Source organism: Gigantopelta aegis, chromosome 4 (genome assembly GCF_016097555.1).
Source record: "Gigantopelta aegis isolate Gae_Host chromosome 4, Gae_host_genome, whole genome shotgun sequence".
Lineage (NCBI taxonomy): Eukaryota > Metazoa > Mollusca > Gastropoda > Neomphalida > Peltospiridae > Gigantopelta > Gigantopelta aegis.
This window is the reverse complement of record NC_054702.1, coordinates 58116682-58138987: the sequence shown is the minus strand read 5'-3', so window position 1 is coordinate 58138987 and position 22306 is coordinate 58116682. Positions and strand designations below refer to the sequence as shown.

General features: G+C 39.1%; 1 protein-coding gene across 1 annotated transcript; it reads left to right on the top strand.

Annotated features, from left to right (window-relative positions):
• The first annotated feature begins 198 nt into the window (after positions 1-198).
• LOC121369910 (uncharacterized protein F54H12.2-like) lies at positions 199-3880 on the top strand. The gene is made up of 3 exons (XM_041494989.1): positions 199-1391; positions 2166-2279; positions 3694-3880. The coding sequence occupies exons 1-3, from the start codon at positions 199-201 to the stop codon at positions 3878-3880; spliced, it is 1494 nt and encodes a 497-aa protein (XP_041350923.1).
• The last annotated feature ends 18426 nt before the right edge of the window (positions 3881-22306 follow it).

Here is a 22306-nt window from a genome sequence, read left to right as displayed (position 1 = left end):
CAGACTCAAGACGTAGTGGAAAGGGCCGAAGCAGAACAAGAACGCAAGATGGCTATAAAAAGAAAATCTGGTGAACAAATCGTTAGAAGCAAAAAATTCAGACGCATGACGGCACAGAAAAAACGAGCTCCCGCATCGAGGTATAAGACACCTATCAACGAAAAGGATATATTTGTATAAACGTCAACAACAAACAATATGTCGCTGCTCACTGACAAAGACTTTGTGGAAGGTTTACCCAGCGCATTGGACCTGTTTTTAATGCCCCCATACCAAACAAGCGTATTTCAGCATTACTACGTGGACGTCAGACCCGTCAGCCAGATTACAGATTCGTCACCAGTAGAATTTCAAATTTCAAACAGTGGAAGCGACTACGTGGATTTGAAACGAAGTCGTTTACATGTTAAACTGAAAGTGAGTCACTCAGACGGAACGGTTCTGGGTAAAGATGAACATGTGTCTCCAGTAAATCTATTCATGCAAGCCCTGTGGTCACAGGCCGCTGTGTACTTACAAGGTCAACTAGTGAGTTCCGCGAACAGTCACTATCCCTACAAAGCATATATTCAAACCTTACTGAATTATGGAGCAGAGGCTAAAGAAACTCAACTCCAGTCTCAGCTGTTTTACAAGGACATCGGAGAAACACAAGCAGACATCGAAAGTACCAATCCCATTACTCGAACTAATTCTGGACTATCTTCTCGAGGAACGTTCATCGCCGACAGCAAAACGGTTACTATGGAAGGAGCCCTGTGTGAAGATATTTTTAACATGGGTAGATATCTGGTGAATGGTGTGGATATGACAGTTAAGTTATTTCGGAGCTCCAGCCCCTTTTGTCTGATGTCTGGGAAGTCGCGTCAGCAGTACAAGATCGACTTGCAAGATATTTACTTCAAGATATGTAAACTGAAAATTAACAGTGCACTTATTTTAACGCACAACAAGCTGTTTGAAAACTCCAACTCCTTGTACCCCTTCACTAAAACAGAAGTTAAAATGAGCAGCATCCCCTCTTCTCAACAGAGCTATGTGTGGGACAGCGTGTTCCAGTCGCAGTGCCCAAACAGACTGATTGTTGGGTTTGTCAACGGTGACGGAGTGAGCGGATCCTATACAAAGAATCCGTTTAACTTCCAGAGTTCATTCGTGAAGACGGTGGCATTGTATCTCGATGGTGTCAGTGTGCCTGGTAGACCCGTTGAAGCAGACGACGTCAGTGCTTACGTGAATTTGTTCGAGGGTGTCGGCAGATGGGGGCAAGACGGTGGAAATTACATTGAAAGAGTCGAATTTGCACTTGGAAGTGGATTGTTTGTGTTCAACCTCGACCCCGTTTTTCTTGACTCTGATTATTTAAGTTTATTAAAGAATGGAAATTTAAGGTTAGAAGTACAGTTTAAATCGGCACTGACAAAGACAGTTAGTTGCGTAGTGTATGGTGAATTTCCTAGCTTGATTGAAATCGATCAGACCAGAAACGTGTTTGTTAAATAGACAAATTATGTATGCTTCACAGATTCAGTGTGGTGTAAACTGTGACCCAGATTTACGTTCACGTATTGTAGGTGTGTACTCGAGTAATACACTGCCACGGTTAATCCGAGGTGGAAGCTGGGGATGTATTGTCAACACAGATCCAACTGACCTCCCGGGTACACACTGGGTTGCATTCTATTTTGACAAAAATAAAGGAGAGTTTTTCGACAGTTTTGGTAAACCCCCCGAATATTATAATATAAAGTTTGTAGAATTTTTAAAGAAACATTCTATACATTATGTTTACAATGGCAAATGTCTTCAAAGCTCGAATGCTAAAACATGCGGATTGTATTGCCTGTATTATTTGTTACAAAAATGTAAAACTGAACTAACAATAAATAATATTGCTAATCAATTCAGTGACGATAAGTTACAGAATGATGTATTTGTATTGAATTTTATATGTAAATATTTTAGATATTGTACACCACATGTTTGTAATAAATTTGTGTATTGAATATGTTTTGGGGGTTTTTTTTTTTTTTTTTTAAATATTACTATGTAAATGCTCGAGATGGTTCATTTGTTTATAGACAAGCAGAGAAGAGGGACATGGCTAGATATGTCATAAAACATTACGATTTTTTAAGGCATTTTCTTGCTTTTAATGATTACAGTGAAATTATACAAGATGTCATAGCTATGAGTCATGAACAGATGTTAGCGGTGGTCGCCATAGCAAAGCGTCTGCTCGACAATCACATACCTGTAACGAGGAGTGAACAGCGAAGGTTTTTGCAAAGAAATCCTAATAATTCATATGTGATTGTGTTGCGTCAGTTCATCCATTCTTCCACAAGAGACCCCACTAGAAAACGACTTTTGATTGGTAACACACCCCTGATTGTATTTATATTAAAACCAGAGCACGTCATAGCAGTAAAGCAAGAAGGTATCAGACGTGCAAGATTATTGAATAGCGCAAGAGCTTAAATATCTACGGTAACAATACTTGGCCTCATTTAGGTATCCAACATTGCTTTTACAAGATGTCCATCCCCCTCAGCGATACAGTAAACCAAGAATGTCTGCTTCCCATACAGACACCTACGACTATTTCAGTGATTGGTGGGTCATCAAGTGGAAAGACATTTCTAACCAAACGTATGTTGGAGCAAGCCGATGTTATGTTTGATAGGTCACCCAATCTAATTGTATATTGCTACGCAATTTGGCAAGATATGTATACCGCAATGCAGTAGACCATCCCTATTATTCACTTCCACGAAGCATTACCAAGCCTGAACGAATTACAAGACTGGTCTGTTCAGTCCAACAAACAGATGATCTTGGTGCTTGACGATTTAATGATGGAAGTGTGTAAGAGTCATCTCATGTTAAACCTCTATACCACTATGTCCCATCACATGGGTATAACAGTGATCAACATACAGCAATCTGCCTATCCCAAGGGCGAATGTAACAGAAGTATATCCTTAAACACCCATCTCTTTATTTTAATGTCGAACCCACGTTCAGCTCATGAGTACAAAATATTAGCCTCTCGGATGTTTCCTGGCCTGTCTAATTATTTTTGGGAAGCATACCGTGATGCTGTGGATGGGAAAAAGTATGGTTACTTGATAGTGGATGTCTCCCCTTATAGCGACTCCAAATACGGCCGATTGCGTACTGGTACATTTCCGAATGAAGTATGTACGGTGTATTTACCCAAAAATTGATCCTATTTATATAAAATATCAAACGCATACTACATTGGCTCATTTGTACCTTAGACTGACATGGAAGAATAATATTCCCGGTATCATTGTGGCTCATCCTAGAGGCGAACCAAAAAATGAATTTTGTCACAAAGTTCACAGTGGTAAAAAAAAGTCTGACCGTGTTTTAGCACGTGGAGTTGACATTCTGGATTGTTGGGGTGGACCATACTATTTCTTACTGAAAAGATCAGCTTTTTGCTGTAAATTATGACAGACTTAATTAACAACAATTTGAGTTATCTAACACTTTAAGGATGGAAATGTGAAACAGAGATGTGCTTTGTTGATTCACGCATCACACAACCAGTTTAAGGCATTGATAGAAGTGAGTTACAACATCTTACGTGGTAATATTGCAATATCGGACCGTGTTAAAAAAACGCTTGCATCGTTACAGATCAGTCATTCGTTCATTGTCCAGCAAGACAGTTCACAAGAAACATAAACTGGAACTGTTAAAATCACATCAGTTTATTATACCCGCCTGTATTCTGGCTTTGCTTGCTTACTTAGGGGACGAGAACGAAACTACATACGACGAGCAGACCGATGATTCTCTTATCGAGGGAAACTTATCAGAGACTTTTGAAGAATCAGGTGGGGAATGAAAATCAAACTGAAAAGATGGAATCAAATGAGACTGAACAAAACAAAAAGATACAAAGCTTGTCGAATGTTCTCAATGGAATGGATATTGAAAGGGATATCGTACGTGGAATTAGCTGTATTGAATCAATTGGTAAACTCATGGCTCTGTGGTTCTTTATTAAAGATCAAATAGAATTAGGTCACTTGTTTATCAATGATCAAAGTGAACTCATGACAGAAGACAGTCGGGTTTTCAACAGATCAGACATTGTTCATCTGATACGCCACGTGGTATTACATGACAAACAGAAACAACCTGCAGACTATGAGCGTTTTGTAAAAATAATGAACGATTTAAAGGCCCCTGTAACACTACTGAATCATAGCCAACTTGGTTCTGGAAATAAAAAACAACAAACATTACCAAGTCATCAAACATTGTATTTAAAACGTAAAGCAGTTAATGGTCCGCCAGGACAAAGAATAATTAAGACACAGAAATCACTTGAAAAGTTTGAATGATGATATTTTTTTGTCTACCGTCATCATGTATACCATATTTGTGGTGTGAATAAAAATGTTTAAAAAAAACCCCTTGGGTTTTATATTTCTATCTGTCATTATTGCAGCCATTGCTGTGTTCTGTTTTTTGTTTTGTTTTGAAGTTCAGTATATATATATATATATGACAGCACTTGTATTGTGTCTTTCAATTATAGCTATTCACAGAGCCTCGTCATATAAGTCATCAACACAAAACCATTTCAGTGACACCTTTTTTTTCTCTTTGTTTTTAGAGAGGTCCAAGTGGAGACTTCTTTTTCATAAGCATCTGTATAACACCTTGTAGTTGTGATTAAGAAAAACAATACTTTGAACATCGTTATTCACATGTCTGTCTTCCATAGTGTTGCTGCTTTTATTAAAAGTTTGGTCACATTATTATGAAATGTGTTTCTGTTTTTCTTCTGTTGATATGCAGGGTAATGACAGAGCCACTAGACGTTGATCCGCTTGTCAAGATGTGATTAATTAATCCAGTTAAATGGAACAAGGTATCTGTTGAAAGAAAATAATAATTTGTTAAAACACGCGCATTAATATATACCTACTTTTTAAACAAAAAAAAAAATTACTGCACTTACAACAAATGCCACCTTTGGGATCAGGATACTCTCACCTGTTTGCTTTGTATAAACATACCTTCGACTTTGCTGTGCATAGATACAACTTTGATCACACTAATGTTTTTGAGTTATAGATTATATGATATAACAAATGTTTCTTACCTGTTTTTGAATGAAACGTTGCGGAACATATCACTGATGGCTGTCTCTTTACTGTCGATTGTTGTTTTCACTGTTTTGCTATGCATTTTATTAAACATGTGATTTATTGATATTTGAAGGAATTGGCAAGTAAAGATATTTGAAAACTAAGAGACTTTTTTTTCACTCTGGATTGTAGCCATAGGGCACAGATTCGATGCCATCGTCTAAAAGGTATCTCTTATCATCCAACGATGTTAATGCAATTTTGGATACTTTAATGGTGTACAATTCATTTAGGATAGATCTAATCTGATGATAAGAGGCCATGATTTTTTTACGTTTCAACAGACAATCTTTGAACATTTCATGACGAAGATGTTTACGAATAAATGTTTTTTGAATGCCTTTTGCTCTCAGTTCTTCCCTTGTATCGTCTGGAAGTTTGTCCACTATATATGAATAATTTTTGGCTCGTAGCCCTACAAATTCGCGTATTATTTTACCACCGGCTTCATCCTTCATGACACCGATGGTTTTGTGTCTTTCCATAGAATGGAGCGGGTGGTCCTTTGGATAGTTGGATGTGTCAAATAGAGACAGATGTTCATGCATGAAATCGTAAGGGTCTCTCAAGTGTATACCTACTGGTGCTGAGATTTGATAGAGCAAACTGTCAGTGTCCGTCATAAGTACTCTTAATCTATCCCCGTATTCTTTCAGCATGACGTCGTAGTGAAATTGGTACAAAATGCGTTTTGCATGTTCCAAAATTACGAAGCCTACTGACACTGGTTGATTCAGAGTGACAGATACTTTGTCCATGCTGACAGCGACCAAATGTTCCGAAAATATTTTTACTGATTTAAAATTTGTTTTTGCCGTGTACCGTCTCAGTCTGTTTTCCTCTGTGATTAATTCTATTTGTTGATAATTCCTAACATTTTGCAATTGTTTTCCATAAACTGAATTTGATAACAGTTTAAAGAGATCTTTTGAAAAGTCGTCTGTGGCTTCTTTGCGTTTCTGTGTATTAAAATCAATGTACGGTTTCATCCATGTACTTTGTTTAAATTTCAATACTTTGCGAACCTTGACAAGTTTTAAACCTAAACGTAAATACATCTGTAAGGTTGAAAAATAAATAACATAGTCTGTCTTGTCGTTTAACGTAGAAAAAAGTTTGTTTCCTGATGGTTTTGTATTTTTTATCCCCATTGTTTTGAGAAGGTCTTTGTGGTAGGGGGAGAACCTATTGTAGGGAATACTCTCTTTCTCTGGAGCCACGGGCAATGTTTGATGAGTTCGATGAATTCCTCATGGATATTCCAGATCGCATGAAATAATATATCCATCTTCTCCCTCGGGATCAAGGTGGAGCCAATGAATGTTATTTATTTTTTCTTCTGGCACCCATTCAAAGTCTCCCAGAGGAAGTGGTTGCGACATGGCTGCACCATATAAATTACTGACATCGAAATACAATAAAGTGGACTCTGGTTGGGTGGGGTCAAAGTCGACCATGTGTTTGTTATTGGCTTGGGCATGTCTGTGATTGATAGATGCTACACCCCCTCGAATACCCCGTTCGATGAAATTATACATGTCTGGTTCTACAAACAGATCTAAACACACGCCTGTTAGCTTTAGACAGGCATGCATGGCCATTCCGGGAAGAGTGAAAAAATGGAGAGGATCCAACTCGTAATATTGTAAACACATGTCACGAAATGATTCCATGACATCCGTTAATATAAGTGTGTCTACGGAGACGTAAAGCTCCATGAACTCTCTCACAAATTGACAACGAAAAGTGTCCCATATACCACGTGCAAACAGGTAGTCTTCTTGGGACACCGTCTCTTCTGTCAGAGTGGAATAAAACTCATCCCGACTAGGGAAGACGGTTTCGTCTAGTTTATCGAAACTGTCGACATACTCGTAGAAATACGGCAATTTTCGGGTGAGCAATTCAACATGATCAGGAAAGTGCCCACGCAGATACTTGAATTGGTCTTGCCCTTTACTTTTCAAATTGTTGCCCGATGTTTGCAAGCTGGCATTTAAAATTTTATAAGTGTCCAAAAACCGTAGATTGTCAATTTCGAACATAAGAAAATGTTCTGAATTGTGAGGAATTGTTTTAATTCGACTTCCGGCAAACAATTCTGCAGCTTGCAAAATCAAGTGGTTGTCGTACCGAGATGCGTTGTGACAAACCACTGGGACAAATTTACACTCTTTATAATTGACATTGCAGTACGAGTGGCATACACCCCTGAACTCACCCGTGAGATGGCCGTGGTCGATGTGTCTGTTACCTTCTATTTTGTGCCTGCACAAATAGCATTCGGTTGTGCTTTCAATGGTTTCTCTATCATACTGAGTTAAATGTACGGGGACGGGATCATGCAGAATCTCTAAAATATCCTGGTAATCGGCTAAAACACTTTCCATGAAATGGTGTGCCGCATGTTCACCGCTGAACGTCTTTAATTCAAAAGTGTGGAGACTTGGTTCGCGACAGACAATTTGGTAAAAATAGCCAACATGATTTAGTATTTGTCCTTATTTATAATCAGAACTCTGTTTATTTACACTCTCGTGGATAATCTTACAAACCGTACTGTGGATCACGTGCGGACATACGGATTCTTTTTCCAACTCGTTCAGGTACACGCTGGAATAATATTTCATTAGAAGATAGAATGTGTACCCTGTGCAATGAAAGTGAAATTGGTGATGAGTTTAACTATCTTTTCATTTGCCACTTTTTTAGTAATTCTAGGACTCAATTTTTATATCCATATTACTATACTCGACCAAGTACTTATAACTTCAAAGAACTAATGCAAAACAAACGAATCAGTACACTAAAGAATTTAGCAAAGTTTATAAAAGTAATTATGAATGCATTTAAACATCCTTGATATTTCACATCCCCAACCCCCAGAAGTACATTTTATATATATATTGAACATTAATTTACCAATAACAATTTTAACTAGTTCTACCGGCTAAACAGTTTATATATTTGTATTTTTATGAATATTCACAGATTTATGTTGTATGCAAATGTTCATAGGAATTAATTCATATTCAATGTAATTTAACTTTTGTATTTCTCTTTCATCTTGTCACGTGTTTATAGAAATATTATGTATATATTCCTCCTACGCCGTTGTGCAACGGCCAGAGAGTAAATAAAGTCTTGTCTTGTCTTGTCTTGTGTATGTATACTTGTACCACGCTTTGGTGTCGGTCCCTTGATTTTAGCGATTGCTGAATGTATTTGTATGTATGTATTGATGTACGAATATCTATATATTGTATGCATGTATGTATGTATGTTTGTGTGCGTGCGTATGTACTGTGTTTGTACTTAGTTATTTGTCATTATAAACTAGGTAGTGAAATCATACGTTGGTCGTAGACCATATTTCACTATGCATACTGTCGAAACTATCGATAGTTGAGCAAACAATTGCGATAGTTATTGATAGTTGAATTAACTATTGATGCATTGCTATCGAGGCACTGACTATCGGAATATATCGGAATATAGTTCGATGTATAGTTATAACACTGTGTCAAGTAGCCTTGTGCTTCAAACAAGTATGGGGAACCTGTAAAAAAATGTACTCAAATTTTGTGCGACACTAGGGGTGTTGTAAAAACATCTGTTTATACTGAAAGTGAGCCATGAAAGGTATCATTTTCTTCAGTTAATACTTTGAGGTAGGGGTTGTAGTACTGATATTTATGGGTCATAGTTTGGTTTGATATATTGCGTATAGTGTTTTTAAGCACAAAAACGTTAACATGGTCGCCTATGGGATTTTATTTGGTATAGTACAACCTATAGGCCCCTATATTTAAAATTTCAGTATTTGTATATTCAGTGTGTTTCTGGTTTCCATTATGTTTGTAGAATTCCAACATAGATAATTCCATACGTACGAAAACATAGGCTATACTTTAAGAAACTAAATTTGAGCTACTGGTTTACATGAGACGATCAGAAACATTTTAAAACACTATATAGCCACTGATATTTTAACACAGAATATGCATTTCAGTATGCAATTTTAGTTGTCAAAAGAGCGCTTGTTAGTCGGAATACTTTAACAATGGCTACAAACTCAGGATGTCCAGTATCTTTGTCATGTTCAAAATGGGCATTTCGACATTTTAGCGATAGGCAGAGAGGAAACCAGTTGTCCACATTGAGTTACTACCTTACTGTCTAGACAAACAAAACGAAACGAAACAAAGCACACACACACAAACACACACACACACACACACACACACACACACACACACACACACACACAGAGGGAGAGAGAGAGAGAGAGAGAGAGAGAGAGAGAGAGAGAGAGAGAGAGAGAGAGAGAGAGAGAGAGAGAGAGAGAGAGAGAGAAAGAGATACACACACACACACAGAGAGAGAGAGAGAGAGAAAGAGAGAGAGACAGAGAGAGAGAGAGAGAGAGATACACACACACACACACACACAGAGAGAGAGAGAGAGAGAGAGACACACACACACACACACACACACACACACACACACCGTAGCTAGGATTTTGAGAGGGGGATCGTTTAGGCTTATGGTGAGCAACGAAGTGCGTCACACGAGGGCGCGAGGCGCCCGAGTTGCTTAGGGGGGTCCGGGGGCATATTGAAAAAAAAAGCCACCGGTAGTGGGGTCGATCGACCCAGACACCCCATTGTCTACGGGCCTGCACACGCAAACACACACACAGAGACACACACACACACACACACACACACAGACACACACACACACCACACACACACACATACACACACACACAGACACACACACACACACACACACACATACACACACACACACACACACAGACACATACACACACACACAGAGAGACACATACACAGACACACACACACACACAGACATATACACAGACACAGACACATACACAGACACACACACACACACACACAGACACATACACACACACACACACAGACACACACACACATACACACACACACAGACGCACACACACACACACACAGACACGCACACACAGACACACATACACATACACAGACACGCACACACACACAGACACACACACACACACACAGACAGACACACACACACACATACACAGACACATACACACACACACAGACACACACAGACACACACACAGACACACACACACAGACACACACATACACACACACATACACACACACACACACACAGACAGACAGACACACACACACACAGACACACACACACACACACATACACACACACACACACAGACACACACACACACACACACACACACACACACACACACACACAGACACATACATTATTTATAAAACTGAAACACTGTAAAATAATACGAACTGACCGAATGTTTTTTGCGACATGGCTCTTTTTAAGGTTAGTCTCTTAAGTTGTGTTAGAAGGTTTTAACCCAAAATTAGTCTATCGTTAAATTTTATTAACATTTAAATTTATGAATCTATTTAGATAACACTATAGGTTTCAATGGAAGTATAGGTAACTGCCTTGACGTCTTGGTATAATACGTTGGGCGGGATGTAGGCCTGTGGTAGGGTCGATTCTCGTCGTAGGCCCATTGGACTATTTCTCGTTCCATTCAGTGCACCATGACTGGTATATCAAAGGCAGTAGTATGTGCTATCCTGTCTGTGAGATGGTGAATATAAAAACATCTCTTGCTACTAATGGAACAGTGTAGCGGGTTTCATCTCTAAGACTATGCTGTCAAAATTAATAAATGTTTGACATCAATGTGCTCTAGTGGTGTCGTTAAAAAAACCCCACAAAAACAACAACAAAACCGTTTCATACAATCTGTTACGCACGGAACCATGAGAACAAAGACATATCGGGGTAAAAACACCTTACAATAGCTTAGTTCAGTTTAGTTTATTGTTGTTGTTGTTATTGTTGTATATTATTATTTTAAATTATTATGTTGATACTGTACATGTACTGATATTATATGTAACTTTATTCGCATTAGGCCGAATGGCCCTTGAGCATTTAATATATACATATATACATGCATACAGAGATATAGTGTTAGTATACAACTTGTATAACGTAAAATCGCATTGACACATAATTCGGTTACATTAGTGACATGGTGCGCTTGAGTATTAACATGATGTTTATAAAATAAATAAATACAAAATTATAGATACACATAATATGTATAACACACTTTCTACTTATGCATTCACATTCACAAATCAAATGGATTTTAATATTGGGTGATATTCCTGTGATCATGACAAAGGGGGCTTGTTTTAGAAATAAAATACACATACCTTTTTGTCTTGAAACAGCTGGTTTTATTGTAGACTATAGCTGTACGTAAGTGGATTCAAGTGAGAGATGGAATAGCCATAAAAATCCATGAGAATATTCTTTTTCAAAATATTAATATCAACAAGGATATCCCTGTGATAAAGACAAAGAGAACTGGTTTTGTTCATGTAATCAAGGCAACACAGTTTAAAGTTTGTTTTGTTTAACGACACCACTAGAGCACATTGATTATTAATCATCGGCTATTGGATGTCAAACATTTGCCTATTCTGACATATAGTCTTAGAGAGGAAACCCGCTACATTTCTCTATTAGTAGCAAGGGATCTTTTATAAGCACCATCCCACAGACAGGATAGCACATACCACAGCCTTTGATACACCAGTCGTGGTGCGCTAGCTGAAACGAGAAATAGCCCAATGGGTCCACCGACGGGGATCGATCCTAGATCGACCGCGCATATAAGGTGAGCGCTTTACCACAAGCCTACATCCCGCCCAACGTGTTATATCAAGACCGCGCTTTGCGGCTGGGCTACGTCCCGTCCCCTCAAGGCAAAAAAAGAAGCCATAAGCTAATCAGAACAATTTATACTGTAAATAATCAGCACTGTACACACCTGGGTCAGAGAGAGAGAGAGAGAGAGAGAGAGAGAGAGAGAGAGAGAGAGAGAGAGAGAGAGAGAGAGAGAGAGAGAGAGAGAGAGAGAGAGAGAGAGAGAGAGGGAGAGAGAGAGGAGAGGAGAGAGAGAGAGAGAGAGAGAGAGAGAGAGAGAGAGAGAGAGAGAGAGAGAGAGAGAGAGAGAGAGAGAGGGAGAGAGACAGACAGAGCGAGAGAGAGAGAGAGAGAGAGAGAGAGAGAGAGAGAGAGAGAGAGAGAGAGAGAGAGAGAGGCCGATTTCAAGGAATGTTGTTGGGTGGGGGTTTTTGTGCGGGGTGGGGGTGGGGAGGGGATTCAAACAATACCTCCAGATCCATAACAAGCAGAGAGGAGGGTGGTCTGAAGGAGTCATTTATTTCATTCATTTCAACTTATTTTCGTGCTTATATCCAATTAAGGTTCAAGCACGCTGTCCTGGGCTGGGCACACAGCTCAGCTATCTGGCTGTCTGTCCAGAACAGTGGGTTAGTTATTAGTTGTTAGTGAGAGAAAAGAGAATGTAGTGGTCTTACACCTACCCAATGAGTCGTTAAAACTCGCTCTGGGTAGGAGACGGTACCGGGCTGCGAACCCAGTACGTATGAGCCTTATGTCCGATGGTTTAACCAAGACACGACCAAGTCCGGTTGAGAGAGACTCTTTCAAAAAAAAGAGTAAACTTTTAAGAATGATCTTTTCCCCGGGTATTATTGAGTCTCGTTTACTCTGCCACATATGTTTGAATCTAAGTACGGCCGCGTACGTGTTCACGTTTCGAACTTTAAGTGTCGCATAGTTAATTCAGGTCAGTGTTTTCAACCTAGAATCACAAAACGCATCACTTCCTGGCGTCAGATGTTCCCTACAGTTATTTTTACACGTAGCTATGTACTGATACGAACTCAGTGTGCCTATACCACAAGTGGGGCCTACTGTTAAAGGGACACTCCCGAGTTTGCTGTAAGATGTTTCCGACTAATAAAAGATTTCTACGATTAAACTTACATATTAAATATATTTTCTTGTTTAGAATATCAGTGTCTTTATATTCAATGTGCTTCTGGTCGTCTTAATATTTGTAAGAAGCCCAAGCTAGATTTTGTCTTCAAATAATTTCGTACGAAATAAAATGAAATTTAACCTAGTTTAATATACCGCCACTGCAGAAAAATATATTTGATATGTAATTACAGTCGTTAAAAAGTCTCTGTTAGTCGATAACATCTTAAAAATTCAGGAATGTCCATTTAAAACAAATGTCACAAATAATTTTTCGATCTGTGGATTTCCATTCTAGTTTACAAAAACATCCTGGTTGGGTACAGGTTTTTGCAGCAGGGATCCTATGAATTAAGTCAAACCTATCACGCCACTGGCAGGTGGCAAGCCGTATCCTCCCAATATACGGTTATCTATGTACATCAGAAATTGGAACAGTATGAGGTATCGAGACGTCCAGAGCTGACGTCGTCGTGCATTAAATAAATGTCGGTTAGCTTTTAGAACCCTGGATACTGGCGTCGGTGGCTCCAACCCAAACCGAGCTCTTAAGGGCTCAATGGGTAGGTGTAAGGCCACTACACCCTATTCTTTCTCACTAACCACTAACCAACTAACAACTAACCCACTGTCCTTAACAGACAGCCCCTATAGCTGAGGTGTGTGTGCCCAGGACAGCGTGCTTGAACCTTAATTAGATATAAGCACGAAAATAAGTTGAAATGAAATGAACCCTGTGTATTTGTGCGATGACCTAGGGCGGTTGGTTTGGGATCGTTCCAGCCAGTGCACCACGACTGGTATATCAAAGGCCGTGGTATGTGCTATCCTGTCTGTGGGATGTTACGGGTTTCCTTTCTGAGACTATACGTCAAAATTACCAAATGTTTGACATCCAGGAGCTGATGATTAATAAATCAATGTGCTCTAGTGGTGTCGTTAAACAAAACAAACTGTAACTTTTGTGCGATTACCTGACCTCATGTGCTTTGGTTTTAACTGCACTCATCATTTTAATATAGTAGATGTACTATTAAAGTCAGTCAGTTGGAATACATTTATTGGTGCGGGTTTGTTGGGAACTGTTGTTTACATTTGTGGTGTGTGTGCACGTGCTTTATTTAATCATCACAAGTTTGTTTGTTTGTTTGTTTTATTTAACGACACCGCTAGAGCACATTGGCTATTGGATGTCAAACATAATTTATGGTAATTCTGACTCGTAGTCATCAGAGGAAACCCGCTACATTTTTACTAACACAGCAAGGGATCTTTTATATGCACCATCCCACAGACAGGATAACACATAACACGGCCTTTGATATACCAGTCGTGGTGCACTGGTTGGAACGAGAATGAATGAATCTACCAAGGTGGTTCAATCCTGCGACGCAAGCACATCAAGCGAGCACTCAACCGACTGAGCTAAATCCCTCCCCTACCTGGAATGTGTTACAGGCCCCCCCCCCCCCCCCCCCCCCCCCAAAAAAAAAAAAGGCGCCTCGAGGTAATTGTCTGTTCCGACATATATTAAACGTAATACTGAGAGTTTCATCACGTTATGTTTATCGAAATGGCAGGAATAAATTACTTAGGAGGAAGAAAGGAAGAACTGTTTTATTTAACAACGCACTCAACACATTTTATTTACGGTTATATGGCGTCAGACATATGGTTAAGGACCGCACAGATATTGAGAGAAGAAACCCGCTGTCGCCACTTCATGGGATACTCTTTTCGATTAGCAGCAAGGGATCTTTTATATGTACCATCCCAAAGACAGGATAGCACATACCACCGCCTTTGATGTACCAGTCGTGGTGCACTGGCTGGAACGAGAAATAACCCAATGGGCCCACCGACGGGGATCGATCCCAGACTGGCCGCGCATCGAGCGAGCGGGCTACGTCCCGACCCAAATTACTTAGGAGATGCTCATCAGTGCGATCTTTTTCTCTAGTATACATTAATCAATCAAACGATAGTGCCATTTGCTGTCAGTAGCCAGTTGATGCGCGGTCGGTCTTGGATCGATCCCCGTCGGTGGTTCCCATTGAGCTATTTCTCATTCCAGCCAGTGTACCTCGACTGGTATATTAAAGGCCGGGGTATGTGATTAAACATCAAACACTGCACAGACTGACTTCGAAAACATCTCACACAAATCGTAATTGGCTTTACACAAAATCAACGACTGTGATCAGTTGTCTTGCGAATAGCATACAGGGTATCACAGTGGCCAGTTAGGCTATAACTGAGTGCTCTATTGTTTAACTTTACACGTTGGTGGTATCGAACATCTGGCAGCCGACGTGAAACTTTAATCAACACTAACAAGTATTCTCGCAACTAGACTTGCTAAAACTCGAAAATAAAATCACTTTCAATTTAGATTTGGCAAACGACGAAATTAAGAAACCTTAAAATGTTTTTATACCCCAAACCACGAAAAATTAAGACCACGAAAATTTCCGGTTATACGGTATTGATTTTGACATTTTCACCAATGACGTAGCCCAGTGTTAGAGCGCTCGCCTGATGCATAGTTGATCTAGGATCGATTCCCGTCTGTGGGCCCATTGGGCTATTTCTTGTTCCAGAGAGTGCTCCACAACTGGTTTTTCAAAGGCCGTTGTGACGGTACATGCTCTTAATTTCTTTTCGCCTGTGGCGATATTAATTGTTTTAGAGGGTCGTGTGCACTTGTTACGTAATACTTCTGCGCGACGGTCCTCGATCGGTACGCCTAATACACACCCTTAGCCAGGTGCGGAGGCCATGTGGCGAGTAGTTACGTAATACCTCTGCGAGTGCGGTTTTTACAACCGTGATTTGGCGACGATGGCGTCAGTAAGTCTGACGATCAGAGAGAAATATACCGACTCTAGTAGAGTTGGAATATCTAATGATAGGGGGAGGTACCGTCTTGTACCCCCAGGCGAATTCTGATTTATAATAAATAGCTAGTTTTAGAGATATCGAGGAGAACGAACTAGGAAGGTTCCAGGGGATCACGAACGTAGTCCGTTAGGACTTGGTAAATATCATTTCTGCTCTGTGTATAACCTTGATGTGATTGATGTGACTTTAAATATTTTGATACTGTATTATACCAATATTCTTTAGACAGTGTCTTCGGTCATCTGACGAAGTAAATCGTAGACTTTTAGTTCTAACATTATACGAGTATTTGGTAATATAAAGCTTAGCCAGTCATCCTAGACGACCTAGGTAAACTGTAGGTTATTGTCTTTATTGTGATAGGTACCAGTATTAATTCTGTGTTACAAGATTACTGAAAGAGTAGTTAAGGGTTAATTAAAAATTAACCCGTTAGGAATAGAGCTGTAATTCCTTTATTAATTAAGTTGCCCTGGAAGCGTTCCTAAATTATCATACGTTACTGAACGAGTAGTAAGGGTTAATTAAAAATTAACCAGTTAGGAATGGTGTTGTAATTCCTTTATTAATTAACTTCTCCTGGAAGCGTTTCTCAATTATCACACGTGTGGGTGTGGTGTAACGGTGAAGTGATTCGCATATTGTGTAACTAGACACCTAGAGATTAACTAATTAAGTGATCAGTTCTGGGTTGTTATTATTGTTGTTATTAATTAACTACTACGGCTGTACATTTGTCAGCGTAGATTAATACAGATTCCAAAGTGTATTGTGTTTCTGTTGTGTTTCTAGAGAACTAACATGCTATAATAATATATACTTATATAAGATCGTATCTCTGATCATACCTAGAGACGAGCCATACTAGGGTTTAATCGCCTGTTACAGAGAGATCTAATAGATATACAGTTAGGAGAGAGATTTGGATAATCGTGTTTTATTCAGTTACGGGAATTATAGAATCCCCGTGACAGGACCAGAAAATTGGGGCGCTCGTCCGGGATCTGAAACGGGACATTTATATTTAAAAAAGTATTGTTTGTAAATGGGGGCTTTATAAATTATTTTTACAAATTTACCAGAAGTAGCACGTTGTTCACTAGAAAATTAATAATAAGTGCGTCATATCTAAACATGGATAAGAATTTGCTGGATAGGCCTACGCTCAGTGTAGTGGAGATTAAGCGAGCACGTAAGGCCGAGTTAGTTGAAATCGTGGGTGAGCGAGAAATTGATTTAACATCAGCTAAAACCTTAGGTGATATAAAGACAATTATTATCCAGGAAGTTTTTGGTGATAGGCCTGTTATGGAAGACAGTGAGATTGTTCCAGAGACAGAGATAAATGAGTTAAGTGTGGAACAACAATTAGCTTTTAAAAAGCTTGAGTACGAAGAGAAAAGGAAGAGAAAGAGAGAGAAAGAGAAGAACGTGCATTAGATAGGGAAGGAGAGAGAGGGGAGAGAGAGGGAGAAGAGAAAGAGAAAATAGAGAGATAGAGAAAAAGAAGATAGGGATAGAGAAAAAGAAGATAGGGATAGAGAGAGAGAGAGAGAAAGAGAAGAGAGAGAGAGAGAAAGAGAGAGAAAGAGAAGAGAGAGAGAGAGAGAGAGAGAGACAGAGAGAGAGAGAAAGAGAAGAGAGAGATAGAGAAGATAGACATAGAGATAGAGAATTCCAGTTAGAAAAATTAAAAGTGGAACATGAGTTAAAGTTGAATACTGAAGAAGTTAGACGAGAAGCCGTAAATGGGTTTTAACATGTCGGAGGCTTATAGATCAGTGCCGGTATTTGATGACCAGGAGGTAGATGTTTTTTTCCAACTTTTTGAACGGGCCGCTAAGCAGCTAAATTGGCCGCAGTCTAAGTGGACATTGTTAGCCGTGTCTAAGTTTAAGGGGAAGGCTAGTGTAGCTTATAATTCAATGAATGATGAGTGAGCAAAGTCAGTACGACCTAGTTTAAGACGGCAGTGTTGAGGGGCGTATGAATTACGTCCTGAGGATTATCGTTTACGGTATAGCGAGTTGAGAAAAAAAACGCAGGGTCAGTCTTATAGTGAGTTTGTGGCTAAGAAGAAAGGGAGGGATGTTTGATAAATGGGGTTGTTTCTCATCAGGTAGAGGTCAAAATACCGAGTTACGGGAGTTGTTGATCTTACAGGACATTAAAAATGGATTACCAGTTAGCTTACGTATTCATTTAGAGGATCGTGATGTCAAAAAGATAGAGGAGGCAGGCATAGTGGCAGATGATTACGTGTTAATACACAAAAGCTCAGGCGAAAGTAAGACGGGGGCTCTTTACAACAGGGGGTGATAAGAAATAAAATAGAAATTTCAGCCAGGTTTTTCCCGGGAAAGTAACTATCGGGGGAGTCAAAATCTAGTTGGTCAGCTAGTCAGGCAAGGAATGCACCTGGTGGGCAAAAAGTAAGGATAGACCTGCATTATCAGCCAATGCACGAACTTTTCGTCCACAGTGAACGTTACTGTAAAAAGGATAACCATCTTATCGGGGACTGTTTTAAAAGGAAACGCGATAAATGCGCAAGTGGGTCGGTTTAGTGAGGTCAGCTCCGTTAGCGAGGAGAGTTAAATGGTTAGTCCCATGGCAGAGAAAGGAAAACCCGTATGTGTCCACTGGTATGGTTTTGTGATGTGAAAATAAGGTTGTGTCCTAAGGCAATATCAATCTATAGAGATACGGGGTGTAGTCAGAGTTTGATCACGCAAGAGTGTTTAGCTTGGTATGAAAAAAATTCAGACATAGGACGTAGTTTTGGTTTTAAACTCGGTTAATATGGTTGTCAGGTTACATAAGGTTTTCTTGTGTTCGAAGTTTGTGACGGGACCAGTCATTATGGGGTGTTGTGAAGGACTAAAATGTTGAAAAACATAGGAGTTTTATTGGGAAAATGATTTGACTAGTCAGTGAGTGTGTCAGCCGAAATGTGACCAACTGTTAATTAAAGACAGCACTTTACCAATAGAAGAGTGTGAGGTTGATGAGATTAGATATCCTGCTTGTGGTAAAGACTAGGGCTATGGCCAGTAGGTTAGCCAAGACGCAGAGGATAATTGTGATTTGTCTGATACGGTGTGATCCATGAAATTGGAGTGGATGAGGTTATCAGTAAAATGGTAGATAAGTCAAACTGAGGAAAGGAATAAATGTGGTGGAACCTGTTGAGACTCCCGCAGAGGGAAATTGAACCAGTTGTGTTTGATAGAGGGGATTTACCTTGTAATAGACAAGAGTTAGTACTAGAGCAGGGGGCTGAAAAAACAAAGGTTGGGAGCATGAAAATACCTTAAAACTGAGGGAAAAGGGAGAAGGGGGAGGCAATGAAGAAGCGAGAAAGGGGAAAAAAGAAGGGAAGAATAGATAGAAATAGAGCAATGAAATCGAGCAAAAAAAAATGGGGAGGAGAAAAAAAGAAAAGGAAGATTTAAGAAAAAGAAAAACAAACAAAAAAAGAAAGAAAAGAAACAAAGAAGGGGGGAAAAGAAAAAAAAAAAAAAGAGAAAAGCAAAAAAAAACACAACGCAAAGAAAAGGGGGGTGAGGCGCAAAGGAAGGGAAATGGGGAGAAGACATATCAAGACAAAGGGACAAGAAGCAAGAAAAAAGAATAAGATAGGGAAAAGGAAGGAAAAAGAATGAAAAGAAGGAATGGAAAAATTGAAAAAAGGAAAAAGAAGGAAAATAAAAAGGAAAAAAAAAAAAAAACGAGAAGAAAAATGGAAAGGGCGGAACTAAATGAAAAAAGGAAAAAGAGGAGAAAAAAAGAAAGAGAGAGAGGGAGAGAGGCGAAAAGGAAAGAAAAGAAAAGAAAAGGGAAAGAAAAAAAAGGAAAACATAAGAAAATAAAGAGGAAAAGAAAAAAAAAGAGAAAAAAAGAAGAGGACAAGAATAAAAACGGGATAAAGTAAAAGGAAAAAAGAAAAAGAAAGGAAAAAAAAGAAAAATAGAAAAGGGAAGGAAATAGAGAAAAACAAAAAAGGAGGAAAAAAAAAGAAATATGAAGGAAAAAAATAGAAAAAAAAATAAAAAAGAGAGATCGTTATAAAAAGAAGACAATAAAAAAAGAAAATAAAATAACAAGGAGAGGGAAAAAAATAAAAAAAAAAAAAGAGAGGGATGAAAGGTAGTAGAGAAAAAAAAAGGAGATACTAGAAAAATTGTGAAAAAAAAAAGAAATCGTCGTTTCAAACGGAAAGGGGTAAAAAAAGATCCCAAAAAAAGAGAAAGAGAAGAACAAATAGAAAAAGGCGAGGAAAAGAAAAAGCATAGATTAAAAAGATGAAGAAGAGGAAAAAAAAAAAAATAACAAATACGCACAGTGAGAAAAAAATGGATAAGAAGGAAAAGAAAGGATTTTTTACAAAAGGAAACTATAGTACTCAAAAAAAGGTCACGGGGAAAGGGGAAAAAACTAATAAAATGCGGAAAAGAGAAAAAGGAGAAGAAGAATTTGAAAGGAAAAAAGAAACGCTCAAAGAATGTAGTGAAAAAAAAAAGAGAAAAAAAAGGGAGGAGGAGAAAGCAAAAGAAGAAAAAAGGAAAAAAAGAAGGAGGATTAACATCAATAGGAACACCTTAGGTTATATAAAGACAAATTATTTTCAGGAAGTTTTTGTGTGATAGGCCTGTTTATGGAAAGGACAGTGAGATTTTCAGAGGAAAAAGGAAGAAAATGAGTTTAAGGTTGTGAAACAGGGATTAGATAAAAAAAAGGCGTGGAGAAAAAAGGGAAAAAAGAAAGAGAAGGAAGAGAAAAAGGGGAACGTTCATGAGCGGATAGAGAAAAGAAAAAAAGTGAAGGAGAAAAAGAAAAACAAAAGAAGAAAAAAAAATAGAGAAAAAACAAAATAGGAAAATGAGAAAAAGAAGATAAGGAGAGGGCAGAGAGAGAGAAAAAACAAGAAGAGGAGAGAGAGAGAGGAGACGGGAGAAAAGAGGAAGAGAGAGAGAGAAAGAGAGAAAGAGACAAGGAGAGAGAGAGAAAGAGAAGAGAGAGATAGAGAAGGATAGCATAGAGGATAGCGAATCCCAGTTGAGAAAAATTAAAAGTGGAACATGAGTTAACGTTGAATACTGAAGAAAGTTAGACGAGAAGCCGGAAATCGCGATTTAACACATGTCGGCGGCTTATAGATCATGTGCCTGATATATAATGATGACAGGAGGTAGATTAATGTTCTTAATCAACTATTTTGAAACGGGGCCGTCTAAGCAGCTAAAGTGGACGCAGTCTAAGTGCGGACATTGTTGAGCCGTTGTCTGAAGTTCTAATGGGAAGGCTAGCGTGCTCTATAATTCAAGATGTTGAGGGAGTGAAGCAAGTCAGTACGGACGCTAGTTAAGGACGGCAGTGTTGAGGGCGTATGAATTAGCGTCCATGAGGATTACGTTTTACGGTATAGCGAGTTGAGAAAAACGCGGGTCGTCTTATAGTGCGTTTGTGGTAAGAGGCAGGAGTTTGTAAATGGGTTGTTTCTATCAGGTAGAGTCATATACCGAGTACGGAGTGTGGATCTTACAGGACATTAAAAAATGGATTACCCAGTTAGCTTACGTTTCATTTAGAGGATTCGTGGATGTCAAAAAGATTAGTGGAGGCAGGCAAGTGGCAGATGATTACGTGTTAATACACTAAAGCTCAGGCAGTACCGGGTAGCTCGTTCAACAGGGTGATAAGAATAAATTTCAGGCCAGGTTGTTCCCCGGGAAAGTAAAGATAGGGGATAAGGGTCAAAATCTTAGTTGGGCAGCTAGTCGGGCAAGGAATGCACCTGGTGGGCAAATTAAAGGGTAGGGGACCTGCATTATCCAGACCAATGCAACTAACTTTCGTCCAAAGTGACAGTTACTGTAAAAAGGATAAACCCACTAATCGGGGCACTGATATTTAAAATGAAAACGGCGATAGATAGCGCAAGTGGGTCGGTTAATTGGTGAGGTCAGCTCCTTGTTAGTCTATAGATGTTAAGTGGGTTAGTCACACATGGACAAGAGAAAATTAAACCCTATGTGTCCCACCCTGGGATGGTATTGTTATGATGTGAATAAAAGATTTTGTGTACTAAGGCAATAGTGCACTCTCTAGATATCCCGGATGTAGGTCACCAAGTTTGAATCACGCAAGCGGTGTGTAGCTTGGTCTTGAAAAATTCAGACATAGGACGTAGTTTGTGGTTTAACCTCGGTTAAGATGGTTGTCAGGTTAACATAAGGCTTTCTTGTGTTCGAAGTGGTTTTTAC